The sequence below is a fragment of the Lithobates pipiens genome, unplaced genomic scaffold (genome assembly GCF_037356315.1).
Source record: "Lithobates pipiens isolate NorthernLeopardFrog02 unplaced genomic scaffold, aLitPip1_a1.2 Scaffold_1, whole genome shotgun sequence".
Classification (NCBI taxonomy): Eukaryota; Metazoa; Chordata; class Amphibia; order Anura; family Ranidae; genus Lithobates; species Lithobates pipiens.
Window position 1 is genome coordinate 225,050,968 of NW_027507685.1, and position 23,243 is coordinate 225,074,210.

The 23,243-nt window shown below is 43.7% G+C and overlaps 1 protein-coding gene across 3 annotated transcripts in view; it reads right to left on the bottom strand.

Moving 5' to 3' along the window:
• The window catches only part of AGPAT1 (1-acylglycerol-3-phosphate O-acyltransferase 1), a 125,910-nt gene that overhangs the window by 28,316 nt on the left and 74,351 nt on the right, over nucleotides 1-23,243 (bottom strand). For all 3 annotated transcript variants that reach the window (XM_077483764.1, XM_077483770.1, XM_077483780.1), the window contains one exon: nucleotides 14,002-14,135. In XM_077483764.1, coding sequence (XP_077339890.1) covers nucleotides 14,002-14,135 — 134 coding nt within the window. The remainder of the gene's footprint in view (nucleotides 1-14,001; nucleotides 14,136-23,243) is intronic.

The following is a 23,243-nucleotide window of genomic DNA, read 5'->3' on the forward strand; positions in this document are numbered from 1 at the left end:
TGCAATTTCTGCTGAGAGCAAAGCTGCAATTTGCAAATATTGTGAGAAGAAATTTTCTTTTCCAAATGCTACAAGGATGACAAAACACATCCTTGCATAACAGAGGTGCCCTAAAGACAATAAAAAATACTTTATGGAATGATGAGAGGACCAGAATAAAAGTGCGAGGAGCTTTTCCCTCCAGATTTCTCCTTCCAGAAACACTCTTTCTGCTGCTTCTGGATCATCACAAAGTGTTTCTTCACCAGCAGCATCTAAGGAAGTAAGGAAGTGTTACAAACCATGACCTCCCAAAAATACACAATACCTTAATTCAGTGATGGCGAACCTTGGCACTCTAGATGTTTTGGAACTACATTTCCCATGATGCTCAACTACACTGCAGGGTGCATGAGCATCATGGGAAATGTAGTTCCAAAACATCTGGGGTGCCAAGGTTTGCCATCACTGCCTTAATTTATAGATAAAATGACACCTGAAAATCAGGAGAACATTGATCAAGCTGTTCATAGAGCAATTTATGCTTCTGGATCAGCATTGTCAATAACTAAAAAGGAATATTGGCAGGAAGCTTTTACATTATTATGGGGAAAGGGGGGTTACCTGTTGTCATGTATAGGTGAAATGTTTTCAACATACAGTCAGGTCCATAAATATTGGGACATCGACACAATTCTAATATTTTTGGCTCTATACACCACCACAATGGATTTGAAATGAAACTAACAAGATGCGCCTTAACTGCAGACTTTCAGCTTTAATTTGAGGGTATTTACATCCAAATAAGGTGAACGGTGTAGGAATTACAACAGTTTGTATATGTGCCTCACACTTTTTAAGGGACCAAAAGTAATGGGACAGATTAACAATCATCCATCAAACTTTCACTTTTTAATACTTGGTTGCAAATCCTTTGCAGTCAATTACAGCCTGAAGTCTGGAACGCATAGACATCACCAGGCACTGGGTTTCATCCTTGATGATGCTCTGCAAGGCCTCTACTGCAACTGTCTTCAGTTTCTGCTTGATCTTGGGGCATTCTGCCTTCAGTTTTGTCTTCAGCAAGTGAAATGCATGCTCAATTGGATTCAGGTCAGGTGATTGACTTGGCCATTGCATAACATTCCACTTCTTTCCCTTAAAAAACTCTTTGGTTGCTTTCGCAGTATGCTTCGGGTCATTGTCCATCTGCACTGTGAAGCGCAGTCCAATGAGTTCTCAAGCATTTTGCTGAATATGAGCAGATAATATTGCCCGAAACACTTCAGAATTCATCCTGCTGCTCTTGTCAGCAGTCACATCATCAATAAATACAAGAGAACCAGTTCCATTGGCAGCCATACATGCCCACGCCATGACATTACCACCACCATGCTTCACTGATGAGGTGGTATGCTTTGGATCATGAGCAGTTCCTTTCCTTCTCCATACTCTTCTCTTCCCATCACCCTGTTACAAGTTGATCTTGGTCTCATCTGTCCATAGGATGTTGTTCCAGAACTGTGAAGGCTTTTTTAGATGTTGTTTGGCAAACTCTAATCTGGCCTTCCTGTTTTTGAGGCTCACCAATGGTTTACATCTTGTGGTGAACCCTCTGTATTCACTCTGGTGAAGTCTTCCCTTGATTGTTGACTTTGACACACATACACCTACCTCCTGGAGAGTGTTCTTGATCTGGCCAACTGTTGTGAAGGGTGTTTTCTTCACCAGGGAAAGAATTCTTCGGTCATCCACCACAGTTGTTTTCCATGGTCTTCTGGGTCTTTTGGTGTTGCTGAACTCACCGGTGTGTTCTTTCTTTTTAAGGATGTTCCAAACAGTTGATTTGGCCACACCTAATGTTTTTGCTATCTCTCTGATGGGTTTGTTTTGTTTTTTCAGCCTAATGATGGCTTGCTTCACTGATAGTGACAGCTCTTTGAATCTCATATTGAGAGTTGACAGCAACAGATTCCAAATGCAAATAGCACACTTGAAATGAACTCTGGACCTTTTATCTGCTCCTTGTAAATGGGATAATGAGGGATTAACACACACCTGGCCATGGAACAGCTGAACAGCCAATTGTCCCATTACTTTTGGTCCCTTAAAAAGTGTGATGCACATATACAAACTGTTGTAATTCCTACACCATTCACCTGATGTGGATGTAAATACCCTCAAATTAAATCTGAAAGTCTGCAGTTAAAGCACATCTTGTTTGTTTCATTTCAAATCCCTTGTGGTGATGTATATAGACAAAAAGATTAGAATTGTGTTGATGTCCCAATATTTATGGACCTGACTGTATACACTCCATGTTATTCTGTTTATCATAAAAAAAAAACATTTATAAAAATAATTTTTTTTTTTTTTATTTACTGAATAAGCTGTACTTTTATTTCAAGTATAACAACATGTTTTATATATGCTGCATTTCACCATCCCAGTGTAATAAAATCATTTTTAAAACGACGCCACACTTTTCTTTTTCAAAAACTTAAATTTTTCTGGAGAAAAAAAACCCCAAAAAAACAAACACACACAGGGAAAAAGCTATTTTCCCAAGGGGTTAAAAATTTCCAGAAAGTTTACATCTCTAGGAGTAACAGAAGACTAGGAGACCTAAAAATGCAGTTGAATGTGGAATGTTATTTTTCACTAAATTGGATTTCAGTAAAAATGCTTGGAAAAAAAAAAAAAAAATACAAAAAATGTATATTATATGAGATTTTATATATATAAATAAATAAAAATGCTTGACTTTTGGTGTGGTCATCCTCTGCATTTCTAGTTGACCACGGTACCACCATAAGCTGTGCACCCATTCTAAAAGTTGGAAGAGGCACAGGTGGAGGGGGGTGCTGTATGTATGGAAGACTAGAAGACCTGTCTCAATTGCTCTTTCCTCCTCCTTTCTGCATTAACATAAAGCTTGCTTGGTTGGCAAAAGCTGCACTTACGAGTTTATGGATTGATCTGCAGCACTCTAAAGATTAGCTACCCTGGGTGGTGGTCGAATTGCTCTTAAATCCAACAGCCTCCTAATGTCCATTATCAGCCTCCACGTCTAGCATGTGTATAAAATGCAGAAAGGGATCAAACGTTTCGGATGAAGAGAAACCAAGATTGTCTTTCAGCTCGTAAAGCAGATTTTACGGTTTGAATTATAGCCATTTACTTTATTGTTAAGACATGGAGAAGATGGAAAGGTTTTAAAACCTTATTTCTCCAGAGTTATTGTTCTTAGAATTAAACTCCAAGACTTACTGTAGCAAGAAACTCATCAGATGGTCTGGCAATAGACTGTGCACTTTTCAAGGGCAGTTGTTGCTCCAGAGCTTAGTAAATGAGGTGAATCTGAGAAAGGAGCATGCATGCTCCGAACACGCGCCACTCCGCGACGTCACTCACACACGGCTGAGCCGTCACTGAAGTGTCAGCGTGCAGCTGACTACCCAGCCGGAGATCGCCGGGAACCAACGGAGTGGCCGTGGCTCCTTGCAGGCTTGCCAGAGACTGACATAAGGACACAGCAGGACTGACCCAAAGACCCAGCAGATCACCATTACTTATATGCAGGCACCTCTGCCCATAAGAGCTAGTTAAATTGTTCAGGACAGGTTAAACAACGTCCCATGTACATAATAGTGGCCCTGTGGACAGATTCTCCTATCTGAGCTGTGGATCTCTGCAGCTCCTCCAGAGTTACCATGGGCCTCTTGGCTGCTTCTCTGATTAATGCTCTCCTTGCCCGGCTTGCTTTAAACTTCTCTACAACTTAGTGTCTGTCTTCTGGGTCAGTGGGGGTTACTGTGACAGTGTGATCTGTCTCTGTGGCGGAAACGGGGGTGGTCCGCTGTCTCTGTGGCGGAAACGGGGGGGGGGTGGTCCCCTGTCTCTGCCGCGGAACGGGGGGGGGGGGGTGTCCCCTGTCTCTGCCGCGGAACGGGGGGGGGGGTGTCCCCTGTCTCTGCCGCGGAATGGGGGGGGGGTGTCCCCTGTCTCTGCCGCGGAACGGGGGGGGGGGGTGTCCCCTGTCTCTGCCGCAGAACGGGGGGGGGTGTCCCCTGTCTCTGCCGCGGAACGGGGGGGGGGTGTCCCCTGTCTCTGCCGCGGAACGGGGGGGGGGTGTCCCCTGTCTCTGCCGCGGAACGGGGGGGGGGGGTGTCCCGTCTCTGCCGCGGAACGGGGGGGGGGTGTCCCCTGTCTCTGCCGCGGAACGGGGGGGGGTGTCCCCTGTCTCTGCCGCGGAACGGGGGGGGGGGGGGTGTCCCGTCTCTGCCGCGGAACGGGGGGGGGTGTCCCCTGTCTCTGCCGCGGAACGGGGGGGGGTGTCCCCTGTCTCTGCCGCGGAACGGGGGGGGGTGTCCCCTGTCTCTGCCGCGGAACGGGGGGGGGTGTCCCGTCTCTGCCGCGGAACGGGGGGGGGGTGTCCCCTGTCTCTGCCGCGGAACGGGGGGGGTGTCCCCTGTCTCTGCCGCGGAACGGGGGGGTGTCCCCCGTCTCTGCCGCGGAACGGGGGGGTGTCCCCCGTCTCTGCCGCGGAACCGGGGGGGGGGTGTCCCCTGTCTCTGCCGCGGAACGGGGGGGGGGGGGGTGTCCCCTGTCTCTGCCGCGGAACGGGGGCGTGTCCCCTGTCTCTGCCGCGGAACGGGGGCGTGTCCCCTGTCTCTGCCGCGGAACGGGGGCGTGTCCCCTGTCTCTGCCGCGGAACGGGGGGGTGTCCCCTGTCTCTGCCGCGGAACGGGGGGGGTGTCCCCTGTCTCTGCCGCGGAACGGGGGGGTGTCCCCTGTCTCTGCCGCGGAACGGGGGGGTGTCCCCTGTCTCTGCCGCGGAACGGGGGGGTGTCCCCTGTCTCTGCCGCGGAACGGGGGGGGTGTCCCCTGTCTCTGCCACGGAACAGGGGGGTGTCCCCTGTCTCTGCCGCGGAACAGGGGGTGTCCCCTGTCTCTGCCGCGGAATGGTGGTAAGAGAAGGTCATTAGACCTGCAAGGTTTATTTTTGCTATCTTTGTCCCATTGTGGAGATTTATACATCACTGTCCCAAAGCCAAAACAGGAAGCAAGAAGAAACCCCTGCAAATTAAAAGGAATCTTTTGGGCACCCCCAGTTCACTAGAACTACTGTACCTATTGGAAGGTTTCCACTCTGACTTTTCTGGGGACAGCCCAAATTTTTATATTTACTCTCAGTGATAATGGTAAACTCCACTCCATACAAAAAAAATACAAAAAAGTTTTGCCTTTAGTTGTACTTTCATTTAAGGTTTAGACATTTATGTTAATGGCTACATTTATTATTTTCCATATTTACTGTTTTATATAAGTACCGTTGTCTGCTGTGTTCACTGTTCAAAACTTTACTATACAGGAAATGTACTTTAAGAGCAGATGAAAACTAAAAATAGTTCTTCGATTCTGACTGCTTACATTTTTGGATGAAAAAAAAAAAAAAAAAAAAAAAAAAAAAACATAAAGCACTATGCAAATTGGATGCAGATTTTCCTCCGCATCCAATTCGCATGACAGGAGATTGTGACCGGATCTCTATGGAGCCGGTTCATTTATCGCTATTGCAGTTTGCACAGGAGTGCTGGGCACTTTTGGCTCAGTTTCTGGGCTGAATTCAGGCAAAAATATGTCCCTAAAAAACGGAGAACAGGGATGCACTGGACCCCCAGCTGTGAGCTGCAGCCGTCAAAGGTAAATCGTGATGCATCATGGAATCAAATCGAATCGTTGACCTGATAATCATAATCAAACCGAATCTTGAGACCAGTGAAGATACGCACGCCTATAACCTATACTTAATCTTGGCCAGCTTAAAGTGGAACAATGGCTTAGTGGTTTAAACTTCTATCTTGCAGCACTGGGGTCCTCCGTTCGAATCCAGGCCAGGACACTATATGCAAGGAGTTCACATGTTCTCCCTGTGGTTGAATTGGTTTCCATTGGGTACTCAGGTTTCCTCCCACACTTAAAAACATGCTGGTAGGTTCTAGTATGTGTATATATACAGTGCATCCGGAAAGTTTTTTTTCTCTCAAAATTCTACAAACAATACCCCATAATGACTACGTGAAAGAAGTTTGTTTGAAAGCTTTGCATATTTATCACATCATTATGCATATAAAAAAAATCCAACGTACACAAGTATTCACAGCCTTTGCCATTACACTCAAAACTGAGCTCAGGTGCGTTCTGTTTCCACTGATCATCCTTGAAACGTTTGTACAACTTAAATTGGAGTCCACCGGCGGTAAATTCAGTTGATTGGACATGATTTGGAGAGGCACACACCCATCTATATAAGGTCCCACAGTTAACAGTGCATGTCAGAGCACAAACCAAGCCATGAAGTCCAAGGGATTGAGGTCTGTAGACCTCAATGACAGGATTGTATCAGTGCACAGATCTGGGGAAAGGTACAGAAAAATGACTGCCGCATTGAAGATCCCAGTGAGCACAGAGGCCTCCATCATCTGTAAATGGAAGTTTGGAACCAAGACTTTTCCTAGAGAGCAGCCTGCCCAAACTGAGCGATCACGGGAGAAGGCCATTAGTCAGGGAGGTGATCAAGAACCAGATGGTCACTCTGACAGAGCTCCAGTATTTCTCTGTGGAGAGAGGAGAACCTTCCAGAAGAACAACCATCTCTACAACACATCACCAATCAGGCCTGTATGGTAGAGTGGCCAGATGGAAGCCTCTCCTCAGTAAAAGACACATGACAGCCTGCCTGGAGTTTGCCAAAAAGCACCTGAACGACTCTCAGAACATGAGAAATAAAATTATCTAGTGCGATGAAACAAAGATTGAACTCTTTGGTCTGAATGGCAAGCGTCATGTCTGGAGGAAACCAGGCACCGCTCATCACCTGGCCAATACTATCTCTACAGTGAAGCATGGAGGTGGCAGCATCATGCTGTGGGGATGTTTTTCAGCAGGAGGAACTGGAAGACTCGTCAGGACTGAAGGAAAGATCAATGCAGTAAGGTACAGAGGCATCCTTGATGAAAACCTGTTCCAAAGCGCTTTGGACCTCAGTCTGACTGGGGCGAAGGTTCATCTTCCGTCAGGACAACCAGGGGTCAAGTCCTGGGGGAAAAAGTGTGGGAACTCCCACCCAAGATCCACTCCCCCACCAAAAAAAAATGAATTATACTCTCATATGCACGAACACTTCAAAAGTGATATTTTTCATCCAATTTTCGTATTGTGTGTATGAAGCTCAACTGTTAGTACATAAAAAAAAAAAAAAAAAAAAAAACACAATTGTCAATAAACATAACTATGGTAATTCCCTGAATAATCAGCATTCATTCAATTGTGCTTCCATGCAAATGTGAACATCGTGTTCTGATCTTTATTGGGGAATTTTATTTTGTATATAGAGTGTTTATGTGGTGAGTTTACACTTTTCATTAAAAAGAGTTTGGATAACACAGGGTTAAACGGAAAGGTCATAAATTAACTGCACATTATCTGGACAGAATGCTTGGGGAGATAGTGATGTGTTCCTGCTTAGGAGATGTATGTCGGCTTGGGGGGCTGCAAACTCTGCAGGGCTCCAACACACACTCGCTGCTATTCCAACCCTTCACATATTTCCACATAAACTTCCCTCCTGGCATTAAACTTTGCCAGGTATTGTGCTCAGCTTATCACCCCCAAGTGATGTCCCTCCCTCAGCTCACCTCTCTCCCTGCATGTCCTGTGAGCAGAATAGCTGTGCTCCTCTGGGTTCTCTCATCATATGACACTGAAGTTAGAAGAGGGGGGGGATTCAGCGGGACACACAGATCAAGTATGCAGGAGACGGGGGGGGGGGGGGTGAGGAGACAGAAAATCAGGAGGGGCCGGCGGGGAGGAGCACATCACAAGAGGTCTGACTAAATACAATCTCTTAGCAGCAGGCACCTGATCTACCCATCAGCTAGCTGTGATTGACAGGTAGATCGAAGAGGAAGCTGTCATGGGGCCCCCTACTGGCAATGCCTGAATGGACAGTCCACCCATGGTGTGCGGCACTTACTATTGCGAGCTGTGTCGGTGACTGCTGGTGTAGCACCTGCCATAAGGCTCGCATACTTCAAAGTCTTGCAGGACACGGCTGCCAACGGGAACTGAGTTCCTGTTGTGGAAAAAGTACAGGAACTCCGTTCCCATGCGTTCCCGCAGGACTTGAGCCCTGAGGACAACTACTCTAAAACACACAGCCAAGATAACAGAGGATTGGCTAAGGGACAACTTTGTGAATGTCCTTGAGTGGCCCAGCCAGAGCCCAGACTTGAACCCAATTGAACATCTCTGGAGAAATCTGAAAATGGCTGTACACCGACACTCCCCGTCCAACCTGATGGAGCTTGAGAGGTCCTGCAAGGAAGAATGGGAGAAACTGCCCAAAAATAGGTGTGCCAAGCTTGTAGCATCATACTCAAAAGATATGAGGCTGTAATTGGTGCCAAAGGTGCTTCAACAACGTATTGAGCAAAGGCTGTAAATACTTATGTACATGGGATTTTTTTTGTTTTTTAATTTAAATAAATTTGCAAAGATTTCAAACAAACTTCTTTCATGTCGTCATTATGGGGTATGGTTTGTAGAATTTTGAGGGAAATAAAGAATTTAGCCCATTTTGGAATAAGGCTGTAACAAAAAATGTGGAATAAGTAAATAAGTGAATACTTAATACCTGAATACCTCAGCATGTAAGCTCCTTGAGGACAGGGAATGACATGTATTTTTAGTTGAATTGTGGTGGGATCTTACAGACCTGTGCGGGAGCTTCCTGTAATAAAGACCAGTCAATGCTGCTCTCTCCCCTTGTGCAGGGTAACTGGTCTTGTATTCACCCCTCTTGTAGTTTTCTGCAGGTGGCCTGTAGTGGATGGAGCCTGCTGGGCCCCTCCCACAGCTCTGCACAAGCTATAGACAGCACAGTGATGTCATCACTACATCTAGTACTATCCGGGTTTGAAAAGGCATTTGGGGCACACAGTAGATGTATACCATCTGTGGCTATAAGAGGAGCTATTGAAATGAAGTCTGTGTCCGGAGTTCAGCTTTAAGTGCAGAGGCTGTTCTCATAGTCTGTTAAAAATCCTTTTTTTTTTACCCTGAACAAGCGCTGACAAAACTCTCTCTCTCTCTCTGCTATTTCAGTGATCACTATGATCTAACGGATATTAAACAAAAAACAAAAAAAAAAAAAATTTATGACAAAATTGCATTTATCAAAAGCTTGAAATTTGTCTCGGATTTTATACTTTCCTCAAACCGAGCTTTGGATTGCTGCAAGCAGATTGGTGATCTCATTGCCTCTCTCCCCAACTCTGCCCCTCAGGTCATTACAGCGGCTGATTGGCTGAACTAATCTTTGTGGAGATGTAAAGACCAGTAACAGCGGAAGTATAATTATGGTGGTTCAGAGGAACGTCTTCCATCTTCCATGTGCCCAAGGCCTTTTCGAAAGCTGGCCATACACTTGTAGAATTTTGTTTAAAAATTTTCATTTGAAGAAAGACTGCTTGATTTTCTAACAGTTAATGAGGTCAAATTGACATTTATTTTCAACCGCAGTGACGAGAAAATTTGAAGGAACATTTTTCCAACAAATTTATAACCGTGAATGTGGAGTTCATTCTCTCCAAATCAATGATGCTAAACACACTCTGTTCAAATGACATTGTCCAGTCTCTTTCTGGAGATGGATGACGGCGCTGTAAAAGCCAAAACGTTCAATTTTGGTCTCATCTGACCAGAGCACCTTCTTCCACATGTTTGCTGTGTCCCCCACATGGCTTCTCACACACTGCAAATGGGACTTCTTATGGCTTTCTTTCAACAATGTCTTTCTTCTTCTTGCCACTCTTCCATAAAGGGCAGATTTGTGGACTACAAGACTAATAGTTGTCCTGTGGACAGATTCTCCCCCCTGAGCTGTGGATCTCTGCAGCTCCTCCAGAGTTACCATGGGCCTCTTGGCTGCTTCTCTGATTAATGTTCTCCTTGCCCAGCCTGTCGGTTTAGGTGGATGGACATGTCTTGGTAGGTTTGCAGTTGTGCCATACGCTTTCCATTTTCAGATGATGGATTGAACAGTGCTCCGTGAGATGTTCAAAGCTTGGAATGTTTTCTTTATAACCTAACCCTGCTTTTAAACTTCTCCACAACTTAATCTCTGACCTGTCTGGTGTGCTCCTTGGCCTTCATAATGCTGTTTGTTCACCAAGGCTCTCTAACAAACCTCTGAGAGCTTCACAGAACAGCTGTATTTATACTGAGATTAAATTACACACAGGTGGACTCTATTTACTAAATTAGGTGACTTCTGAAGGCAATTGGCTCCACCAAATTTTAGTTAGGGGTATCAGAGTAAAGGGGGCTGAATACAAATACAGCCACACTTTTCACGTATTTGTAAAAAATAAAAACAAAAATTGAAAATCATTAATATTTTCCTTTCACGTCTATGTGCCACTTTGTGTTGGTCTATGACATAAAATCCCAATAAAATACATTTACATTTTTGGTTTGCAACATGATAAAATGCGGAAAATGTCAAGGGGTATGAATACTTTTTCAAGGCACTGTAGAATTACTACTAATGGACCTTGAGGGGTTAATAATACACACATTTCACTGACATTGTATCCTACAGAAAGTTATTTACTGCAGGCAACGTGGACTTCAGATTATTGTCCCAGTAACCTGCACATGACAGAGCAACCTTCCAAGGTGAACAGTTTATTAGGAATTCTATGAAGTATAAATACCATTTTAGTATCTGATGCAGAGAGCCTTTCCCTGGTTTCTGATAATACAAATAACTAAAATGTTCTTTCTACAAATTAATTGTTAGGCCTCATGCAGCTGCTGTTAAACTCCCGTTTTTTGTGAGTTTAGGCGTTTTTTTTTTGTCTGTCCATTATATTATATATATATATATATATATTCATGCTGTAAAGCGGTGTGCAAACTGTTGGCGCTATATAAAACCTGAATAATAATAATAAAAATAAATATATATATATATATATATAAGATAACTCCCCTCCATCGTGTCCATACATAGATAGATTGTTTAGCATTTTAGTAGCAGGGGAGTTTAGAGGAGGTTTTCACAAAAAATATGTTTCCCGAGCCTGGACCGGCTCTGTGACGTCATCCCGCTGTCTGCTGAAAGCGGTAACAGGAGTGCAGAACGAGCTTTGGCTTTAGTTCTCTTTTAGACCCCTTTCACACTGGGGCGTTTTTCAGGCGCTTTAAAAAAAAAAAGCGCCTGTAAAGTGCCTGAAAGAAGCTGCAACTGCAATCCCAATGTAAAAGCCCGAGTGCTTTCACACTGAGGCGCCGCACTGGCAGGGCGTCAAAAAAAGTCCTGCAAGCAGCTTCTTTGCACCACTCCTAAAGCGCCCCTTCCCATTGAAATCAATGGGAAGCGCCTGCAAAACGCCTGAAAAGCGCTTTTGGCAGCAGCGCTTTGTGGGCACTTTTAACCCTTTATTTGGCCACTAGCAGGGGTTAAAAGCACCCCAACAGCGCTTGAAAATCCCTGGTAAATCGCTGCTAGTTTAAGCGGCACTTTACGAGCATTTTTCGGGTGCTGACATTGTGAAAGGGCTCTTAAAGCACTCGGGCTTTCACATTGGGATTGCAGACGAGGAGTCTTTCAAGCACTTCACAGTCGCTTTTTTTTTTAACGCTAAAGCGCCTGAAAAACGCCCCAGTGTGAAAGGGGTCTTGAGGATGAATTTCTGACTGCATTTCAACTGTATAGACATTATACAATCCAGCTCATCCTATGGTCATAGTACACACTATTGCAGTGCAAAGAAGAGAAAATACATAGAAACATATGCAAATTAATGTAAACAAAACGTTGTGCCCCGGATATTAGGCAGGACAGGGGATTGCAGACAACTGGGAGTTTTTGGATAGGCTGTAAAAGCTCTACAGATATGGCAATTACACCAAGGTACAGTTTAAGAAGCTGAACAGTATATTGTAACCTACTGGGGCCCCCTCAACGCATGGGGAACACAGTCTTTAACAGGCAAAGAACAATTTCTGCAAGTACAGATACATTCTTGTTGATCCTGCCACATATCCAGTGTCCCTGTAACTTCCTGTGCACTGAACCGATATCTCAAAAATCTCATCAGACTTCCCAGCTGTCTTCTCTGAACCACAAAACCCCTCCTCTCTATGCAATGGAGAGATGGGGCGGGGGTATTTGTAGTCCAAATCAGGGGAGCAGCCCAAGGTGACAACACCCGAGGACAGGAAGTGTGTTACTGGCAGGATCACCAAGTGAAGAAACCTGAAAACGAATGCAGCCACCACACGTAAGGAATGCCAAGCTGCAATATATTATATTACTGGTATATGCAGCTGACCTCACACGTGTGATTTCAAGGTTTGATCAGAATTCTAATGAGGACTACTGCCGATCTCCTATATAAGACCATATAATGGCTTCTTAAGGTTTATGAATGTGATAAGCATATGAGATGTAGAATCCACATGATGTTATATGGATATTGTAATGCAGACAATGTGGGCTGTTCTAATTACCGGTATCTAAATGTGACTGCTCATTACTACACCCTCCCATGCAAACCGCCATATGCTCTGATAGCTACCTAGTAATTCAGGTGAAGTGAGACCCCCGGCACAGAAACATTTACATACTGTATATTCCTCAATAACCATAAAGAATATACAGTAAATGCCTGTTTTTTGTGCACCAAATGCCTTTGCAAACCTGGATAACATAGAGGTGACATCATCACTGTGCTGTCCATATAGCCTGTGCAGAGCTGTGGGAGGGGCCAGCAGGTTCCACCCACTACAGGCCGCCTGCAGAACACTACAGGAGGGGCGGAGACAAGACCAGCCACCCTGTACAAGGAGGGAGAGAAGCAGTGACTGGTCTTTATTACAGGAAGCTCACACTGGATTACTGCACAGGTCTGGAGGAAACACACAAAGCACACCAAGATTCATGGAAGGATACATATGACTCTTATATTTAGACAATATTTACTTACCCTGGACTTCCTATTTAAAGCCCATTTTCCATGCAGTGGGTCTGTGCTCGCACTGCACAGGTCAACTGCTTGTTTTTGTCTAGGCCAGTGGTCTCCAAGCTGCAGCCCAGAGGACAGATTGCTTGCTTTTATCTGGCCCTTGGGGCACTAAGACATACTTTCTCACACTGACACCAACGGGGCACTATTCCTCCCACTGACACCAATGGGGCACTATTCCTCCCACTAACATTGATGGGGCACTATTCCATCTACTGACAACAATGGGGCACTATTCCTCTCATTGGCACCAATAATGAGGCACTATTCCTACCATTCACACAAATGGTCTCATTGGTATTGGTCTCCAAACTGTGGTCCTTTGTTTGCCTTTATCTGGCCCTTGGGGTACTTTTCTTTCCACTAATACATGGCACTATTTCTCCCACTGACACCAAAGATGGGGCACTATTCCTCGCACGGACACCAATGGCAGAGCACTATTCCTCCCACTGACACCAATGGCAGAGCACTATTCCTCCCACCGACACCAATTATAGGAACAATTCCTCCCACTGAACCCAAAGGGGCACTATTCCAAAGATGGGGGACTCTCTGGCCCCTCTAAAGTCTAAAACAACAGTAAACTAGGGGTCTCCAAAGTTTAGAAAGTTTGGAGACCCCTGCCATAGACAAAAATGAGCAGTTGACCCACACAGTGTTTTTTTTGCCAGGGATGGGCTTTAAATGTTACTGAGCCACCATACAGAGTGTAAAACAGACACATGAACCTCCTTCGTAGAAGTCCACAAAATCCAGAAGGCTCAGCTGTGCAAGTAGTGACGTCAGCTCAGAAGCCAAGCTCTGCCCCACCAGCTTCCATGCCTTATTACTGGTCCATAGTTCTGACCAATTGGGAGGTGCAGGAGGGGTTGGGCCAGAGCTTGACTTTTTGCACTGAAGTCATGGATCTAGTCTCTCTTACCCAGCAGATCCAGAGAACTCTGGTGATTTGACACGACCACATACGGCTCCTTAATGTTGAAGTTCTCCCAGCCTCGGACCTCGATCTTTATCCCATAGAGATATTTAATATGCAGGAGCATGAACCGCAGCACCCTGGAACACAGAGGACAGATCCCGTTACTGTATCTCATTACTGCTTTGTGAGCTTTTGTTATAGAATTATATGTAACTGTCACTGGAAACATTTGAGGTATGTCTGTTATCTTTGAACTTTCACAGCACCAGAGAAGATGACGGAGCGACATTACCAATAATGAGGACCTTTCAGTAGCTTTACAAGTCTGCAGGAATAATTTTATGACATGTCACAATATACAGCAATAGTTTTCCTTTCCAGAAAAACTCCACCTTTTATCATTACCTAATTATCCATGATCTACAGTCTAGTGACTTTGCCTAGGCTAAGATGATGTCGTTAGTCTGCTGCAGGCAGGAGGAAGCATTTCCTCAGTCGCCTTTCTCCCAGTGATCAGACTGTACATTGTAACTTTGTAGCAAGTCACAACATGAGAAGCTGCAACTGGGGCTAATCTGTGTCATGCTTTTGTAAAACCAGCCAAGAACTGCACAGGAACCAGGATTTACATGACCGCGTCATCTCTGAGCCAGCATATCAGCCCAGGAGGTAGGTAGATGGTCACTACGGATGAGGCCTGAACAAAGAAGGCGCCATCCTTCTGGAGAGAAAAGCAGATGAAGACATTGTCAGAGGGAATACTGTGATCTCCATGAGAAGTATTTAATACCAGAAAATGTTGCACTTAGACATCACTAAGACCCCCTTTACCTTGGAGGTGTTTTTCAAGGGCTAAAAAATAGCGCCTGAAAAATGCCTCCCCTGCAGCCCCAGTGTGAGAGCCCGAGAGCTTTCACACTGGAGCGGTGCGCTTGCAAGACGTTAGAAAAAGTCCTGCAAGCAGCATCTTTCCGGAGCGGTGTATACACCATTCCTCCACCGCCCCTACCCACTGAAATCAATAGGCAGCGCTGCTAAAACGCCTGCAAAGCGATTCGAACCCTTTATTTGACCGCTAGCGGGGGGTTAAAATCGCTGTGCTAATAGCTGAAAAGCGTCTGCTATAACAGCAGTAAAGCGCCGCTAAAATTAGCGGCGCTTTACCGCTAACGCCCCAGTGTAAAAAGGGGTCTTATATGAAAAAAAGAGGAGGAGGTTAAATGTCTGCTGCAAGTTGGGCCACATCCCCGGTAGATTGAGAGAAAGAGATTGAGAGAAAATGTTGCACTTAGACATCATCAAGACCCCCTTCACCCTTCAGTGCTCAGAGGAATGTGAGAACAACAACATTTATATAAAACAAAAAGTATTTATTGGTATCACAAAATGATTAAAAGTAACGAAGGGTTTTAAAAAAATTGTTACATACATTTTCTTAAATCATCACAAGCAAAGGACGAGTCAGGACTCAGTGCTATTAATGTAGGTTGATGCAAAAAACCATGACCAACATGTTTCAGAGTCTTTAAAGCTCCTTCATCGGGGAGGGTTTTAGCAGTCTTGGTAGATATAATCTATTTTAAAAAAAGATCTGTGTCCGATTGTCTGCCTGTGTGTGTGTGCGCGTCTGCGCGCTTGTCTTCCTCTGTGTGCGCGCGCGTCTGTACTTAAAAATATATAGTTATTTAACCACTTCAGCCCTGGAAGGATTTACCCACTTCCTGACCATTTTTTTGCGATACGGCACTACGTTACTTTAACTGACAATTGCGCAGTCGTGCGACGCTGTACACAAAATCAGTGTCCTTTCCCCCCCCCCCCCACACAGAGCTTTCTTCTGGTGATATTTGATCAACTCTACGGTTTTTATTTTTTTGCGCTATAAACAAAAAAAGACTTGCAATTTTGAAGGGAAAAAAAAAAAAACACAGTATTTTTTACTTTCTGCTATAATACATATCCCAAAAATATTTTTTATATAATATATATATATATATATATATTCATTCAACAGTTTAGGCCAATATGTATTCTTTTTTTATTTTTTTTTAACTAAAAATAACGGGAATAGGTGTATATTTTGATAGGTTTGCACAAAAGTTATCACATCTACAAACTATGGGATAGATTTAGGGACTTTTTTTTTATTTATTTTTTTATTGTTTTTACTAATAACGATCGATGATTTTTTAAACAGGACCGCGGACAAATCTGACCTCAAATGACACTTTTTGGGGACCAGTGACATTATTACATTGATCAGTGCTATATAAATATATCACATGAATGGATCGACGTACACCTACGGCGATTTGCACTATCCAACCACCTTGCCTCAGTATAACTGGCGGCAGGTGGTCGGGAAGCGGTTAATTAAAATTATGTTAATTTTAGCAGCAAATTTTGATTTAGTTTTAGTCTTTTGACTAAAATGGCATTTTCATTTTAGTCTCATTTAAGGATCCTTTCACCCGACAAGCCCACTCGGATCCACCTGTCCATTTTTCAGGCAGATCGGAGCGGGCCATCCATTGACACCTATGGGCAGGTGGATGTCAGCAGAGATGTGTCCACTGGCATCCGTCTGCCATCCAATCCGCTAAAATCTGACATATGGCGATACGTTCAGATGAGCGGATCGGATGAGATCTGATGAAAACGGACATGCATCTATACAAGTGCCAACGGTAATGAAATCCACATCAAGACACAGCATGGTAATCAGTGTCACCCCGGAAAAGGAATTAGGTTACTTCCAGGATCATCAGATGAAAATTAAAGGGTAACTCCACTTTTGTGGGGAAAAAAATAGCAAATAAAAATAAGATTATACAAAATTGTGACACAAGTCGTATTGCAACTGAATGTTATAAAAAATAACTTTTCCTTTTCAATCTGCAGCTCTGTAATTTTCTGTAAAATGCAAAATGGCCATTTGGAGGTGTTCTGCACACAGATGGTGTACAGCACGTCCCCCACATATGTCATGTTGTGCTTGTGTGATTGGCTCACAAATTTTCCCAGAAGTCTACACTAAGATACAAGTCAGATCTTTGGCATCCCCTGCAACAAAGATGTCATTTTTTGTGAGATACTGCCAAAGGGGAAAAAAACCATCTAAAAAGGGATGCAGACCATGCAACTTTCTTCATTAGAACCCTGCAGGTGCATCAGCCGATTGATCATGATAAAATCGCTCCCATACAGGCTCACGCACATGGACACAGACAAACAGCTATTTCTTCAAAATAACAGAAGGTAGGAATCTGCAACAAAGTTTGTTAACCATTTGCGGACCGCCCACCGTACATATACTGCAGCAGGGCAGCCTCTCTGTGCAAGATCACATACCTAGTATGTAATCTAACACTTCCGGTCTGGGGCGTGTGCTGCCGGCAACCTGCTTCTGCTGTGATCACACAGTGGGAGCCAAGTGGCAGGTACAGCGTACACAGGCAGGATGGCAATCTGCCTACGTAAACAAGGCAGATTGCCGTTTCTGTCTGTAGGGAAGGTATTGATCCTGTGTTCCTGCAAACCAAACCGTGAGAAAACACTGGCTAGGCACACATTTAATCGCCCCTGATGTTAACCCCTTCCCAGCCAATTAGTAGCGACAGTGCAAATTTTCAGCAGCGATCACTGTATTAGTGTCACTGGTCCCCAAAAAGTGTCAATTAGTGTCCGATTGTCTGCCGCAATATCACAGTCCCGTTATAAGTCGCTGATCACAGCCATTACTAGTAAAAATAGAATGATGCCTGCATATCTTAATTTTCTGCTGGCAATTCCCTGCACCGTAAAAACAATCATAGCAGCTGTTCAGCCACTTGATTGTCTTTAAAGGCAGCGGGAGGGGACATTCCTCTCCCCCCCCCCCACCCCCTCCAGTGATTCTACTGGCTTGGCTGTGTGATCGGCAAGCCGGAGAATAAAACAGCCGGCAGCAGCCACTTACCATAGAGCTGACCAAAAACCAGATGGTCTCCAGTCATCTCTATGACCTTTGGAGGCCGGGTGCGACACCATGACGTCACATCCGGCCTCAACAGTTGTAAACACTGCCGTTGCCTCCGCTAGGAAGCCAAGATACTTCGTTTTTTTTATTTTAGGCTTTCCAGACTAGAGGAGAGATGTGGGGACTTATAGACCCCAGATCTCGCCATAAAGAGGACCTGTCATACCGTATTCCTATTACAAGGGATGTTTACATCCCTTGTAATAGGAATAAAAGTGATCAAAAAATAAAAATAAAATGTAAAGAGAAAGTGTAAAAAAATAAATTAATTAAAGTGCCCCCCCACACGCAGAAGTGAACACATACGTACATCGCGCCCGCATAAGTAAACTGCGTTCAATCCACACATGTAAAGTATCGCCGCAAACTTTAGAACGAGAGGAATAGTTCTAGCCCAAGACCTCCTCTGTCACTCTAAACATGTAACCTGTAAAAAAATGTTTAAAGTGTAGCCTATGGAGATTTTCAAGCACCAAAGTTTGGTGCCATTCCACGAGTGTGTGCAATTTTAGAGCGTGACATGTTAGGTATCTATTTACTCGGCGTAACATCATCTGTTTTTTCTTTTATTCATGAAACAGTTTTTTTTTCCCCAAAAAAGGCGTTTGAAAAATTGCTGCGCAAATACCGTGGGACATAAATTCAAATGAGCACCATTTTATTCCCTAGGGGCTCTGCTAAAAAAACATATATAATGTTTGGGTGTTCCAAGTCATTTTCTAGAAAAAAAAAATTATGATTTTTACATGTAGGAGAAGCGTGTTAGAATTGGTATGGAGGCCCATCTCTGAGAAAAAGGAGAAAAGAAAAAAAATTCCCTTGCGGTGTGGCTGCCCCATGCACTGCAAGGGTTAAATACTGTTTTATGTCTAGTGGGCTGAAAAAAAGCAGTTTTACTCCGCTATCCGGTATTCTCCTCTTCTCCCCCCCACGCTCTGGCATTGGACTGTCCCTCGGTGTTCTCATGTTCAGCGCAGGGCTAAGATATCTGCATTGGACTTGATGACATCAGAGGACTGGCGTCTGCCGGAGCATAGAGCAGAAGAGGCTGCAGGGACCAGTACTAGAGCCTGTAGGGAGCCTGCGGGAGAGGAGGGATGAATCAGTAAAACTGCTTCTTGTGCCCCCTAGTCCTAAATCAGAGTCTAACCCTTGCAGTCCAGGGGTAGTTCCGCTTCACAGAAAACGTTTCCCTTCCTCTGGAGTTTAGCTTTAAGTTGTAAAAAGAAAACAAATGCAGCCATCATATCTAATGACTCGAAAAGTAGAAGAGAGGCTTGGAAATAATGAAGACAGAAAAAAAGACTAAAAAGGTCAATTGTGGCTGGCTTTTTTTTTTTTTTTTTTTTTTTTATATATATTTTATAATATATATATATATTTTTTTTTATTATTATATGTGTATAATATATATATATATATATATATATATATATATACATACACATACATACACACACTTTTTTTTTTTTTAAGAAAAAAGGCAGCCACAATCGACCTTAGTCTTTTTCTGTCAATATATATATATATATATATATATATATATATATATATATATATATATATATATATATATATATATATATATATATATATACATACACACACACACACACACACACACATACATACATAAACCCAAGAGTAAAAAAAAGTAGTGTATGTGTACACACACATTTTTTTTTTGGAGAAGCATAGACCGATTTTTTTTTTTTATATGAATTTTTTACTCTTGGTTTAGATCCACTTTAATTTGTAACAAAACTAGCGCGTCCCATTAAATCAGTGACAGTCCGGCAGGAGAGGGGAGTAATGAAGCCGGGGGCTGATTCAGGTTAATGAGCACCTGCAGAGAGGATATAAGAAAACGGCAAATCATTAGCAGACACATCAAGTCTCAGGAAAGGCTGGACGCTGCAGAAATAACAATCCATAATTTGGTGTAGGTGGAGGGGGGCGAGGAAGGATACTCTGCGGGGAATTTGGGGGAACGGAAATCACAAGACAAGGACAAGGTCAGACGCAAGTCGTGGAACAACGGAAGGGCCAGAGGTTAAGCTAATTATAAAAACAAGGCATTAGACTTATGGAAGCAAAGGCAGGACAGTGATAAACCAGGCATGGACAACAAAAAGCTACTCTACTAAAAAATATAGCACTACCCCACATAGCACAAAAACTATAGGTGCTATTAATTTTATAAAACATCTCTTTGGGCTTTGTGTCCATTGGTGTGGCACTACTTTTGCTTCTTGTATAAAATGTATCATCTGGGGCAGAAGCTGGGGCGATTTCCTGTTTCCCCACTAAGGAAGCCCAATAACCATCACACCAGATAGGAAAAGCAGATGTTAAGATCATGGGGATCAACAGGAGAAGACGTTGAGTAACTGCACTTCCTCTGCCTTCCCCTGTGACCTCCAGGGTACTACTAAGAGCTGCACTTCCTCACTGACGAAGTCCCTTGACCATCACATCATCATACGAGATAAGATCATGTCATCACTAGGACCGGGAGCTGGGCTGATTTCCTCTTACTTCCTACCCCAGCGACACCCAGGGCACTACTGTGACCTGCACTTCCTGTTACCCCAGTAAGGGAGACCCATGAAAGTCTCAGCGGCACACTTATAGTCCCACCACAACAAGGTATGGGGTAGAACTCCCCAATGGAGAAGCAAGCAGCAATACAACCCCAACATACCCCTTCCCATTCTATCCAAAATTAAATTTGGCTGGAGTGCCGCTTAACCACTTCAGCCCTGGACCAATTTGCAGCCAAAGGACCAGGCCCCTTTTGCGATTCGGCACTGTGTCGCTTTAACTGACAAATGCACGGTCATGCGACGTGGCTCCCAAACAAAAATTGGCATCCTTTTTTTTTTCCCCCCCACAAATAGAGCTTTCTTTTAGTGGTATTTGATCACCTCTGCGGTTTTAATTTTTTGCGCTATAAACAAAAATAGAGCGACAATTTTGAAAAAAATGCTATATTTTTTTACTTTTTCTATAATAAATATCCCCAAAAAATATATAAAAAACATTTTTTTTCCAGTTTAGGCCAATACATATTCTTCTACATATTTTTGGTAAAAAAATAAATAAAATAAAAAGCGCAATAAGCGATTGATTGGTTTGCGCAAAAGGTATAGCGTTTACAAAACAGGGGATAGTTTTATAGCATTTTTATTAATTTTTTTTTTTTTTTTACTAGTAATGGCGGCTATGAGCGATTTTTATTGTGACTGCGACATCATGGTGGACACATCAGACATTTGACACATTTTTGGGACCATTGTCATTTATACAGCAATCAGTGCTATTTAAATGCACTGATTCCTGTGTAAATGACACTGGCAGTGAAGGAGTTAACCACTAGGGGGCAGTGTAGGTGTTATGTATAACGTTATGTGTTTTTTTTTATTGTAGGGGGTGTGGCCTGGCACGTGATGTCACTGATCATCCTTCCCTATGAAAGGGAAGAAACGATCGGTGACAGCCACACAGGGAAGCACGGGGAGAGATTTGTTTACACAGACCCCTCCTCGTTCTTCAGCTCTGTGACCCGATCGCGGGACACCAAAGGCGATCAGGTCTGCTGGTCCCGCAGCCACCGTCATGGAGCTAAGGATCGGGTCGGGAGCGCCATGGCTGGGCACTTAAAAAGCAACGTACAGGTACGTGCTTGTGCCCAGCCGTGCCATTCTGCCGACGTACATCGGCGGGAGGCGGTCCTTAAGTGGTTAATAGCAGAGATGGAAAAATAACTAAAAAAAAGGTCTAAAACTGGAGTTAAAGCAGTACTAAACCCAAAACCAAAAAATTTTATATATTGCAGCTTACCAATTATTAGATGTGGTGGCTGCATTGGTTTTCTTTTCTTTCTTTTTTTTTTTTTAATGCTTTTCCTCCCTCAGTTTTTAACTGGTGATCTGGCCAGTATCACACCTCCTGTATTAGAGTGTTATGCCCCTTTCACACAGGGCGGACTGCGTTTTGATCAGCAGGGTATCTGTCTGCTGATTGGAGCAGAGTGGGTGGATGACAGATTTGTGTCCGATCGGTTTCAGCAGAGCGGACACAAAGAGAGCCTGCTCTACTCAATGGGTGGCCGGGTCTAAACGGATGGTCCGTTTACATCCAACTTCCCTCTAATCCGATCTGCCTAGACAAAGAGGACGGACCCCCTTCTGTTTTTTTGTTTTTTTTTGTAGTGGTCGGGATCTGAGGTAAGTGGGTGTAAAACGGACACAACATACACAAGTGTGCTGGGTGTTCAGTGCACCCCTGCGTCTTTAATGCCTAGCCATTAAAATGCATGTGCTTTTACTATGGAGGCTCTCATTTACAAGAGTTAGGACTGAAGATAATACTGGGGTGCCGTGGAGCGGCCCTGCAGCTTACGCATGTATTTGCAAATGTGTGCAAACTAGACCCTTGGTTTTAACGCATACTGTTAGACAGGATAATTCAATTGGTTGCAGGCTGGCTGGTGAGTTGAGCTGGGAATTTTATTTAGTTCTATTTTACAAGTCAGTTTGCACCTGCTGGTCCATAGCAGTAAATGGACCGTCCAATCAGGTCCGTCTGAAAAACTGACAGATGGACCTGATCAGACCCTGTGTGAGAAAGGGGCCTTAGATGCACTAGCAGATTTAGATACACCGTCAAATTAAAGCTAAACTCCAGCTCAAACTGCGGTTACACAACCAGTTACAGGAAACTGTTTTATTTATTTTTTGGGATAAAGTTTTTACATGAATAAATAAAAGCTGTACAGTGTAAGTACCCCCCCCTGCCAGTGGTAAATGGTTTGTCTCATCCATGTAAACAAATAAATTTCCAGGAGGGCTTGCTCTGCACAAAAGAAAAAACAAAACAAACAAAAAAAATACACAAAAAAACTTACTGGCCCAATGATCAGGTGAAAATGAAGGAAAGAAAGCTTAAAAAAGGAGAATACAGCCATTGGATCTAAGAACTGGTAAGCTGCACAATAATAAAAGGTTTGCTTTTGGGTTTAAAATCGCTTTAAACATATAAAAACAGAGCCAATTATCACGCAATAGGAGTGGAGATCATATAAACAGTCAGCTCTCCCTTGCCAACTACTGTACGCATCTGTTTTATTCTCATCTATCACATCCTATTGTCTGCCTGTGACTTGGCATAAAAAAGAAAAAAAAAGTTGTTTGTCCTTGGTTCACCCCTCCTTACAAAGGACACG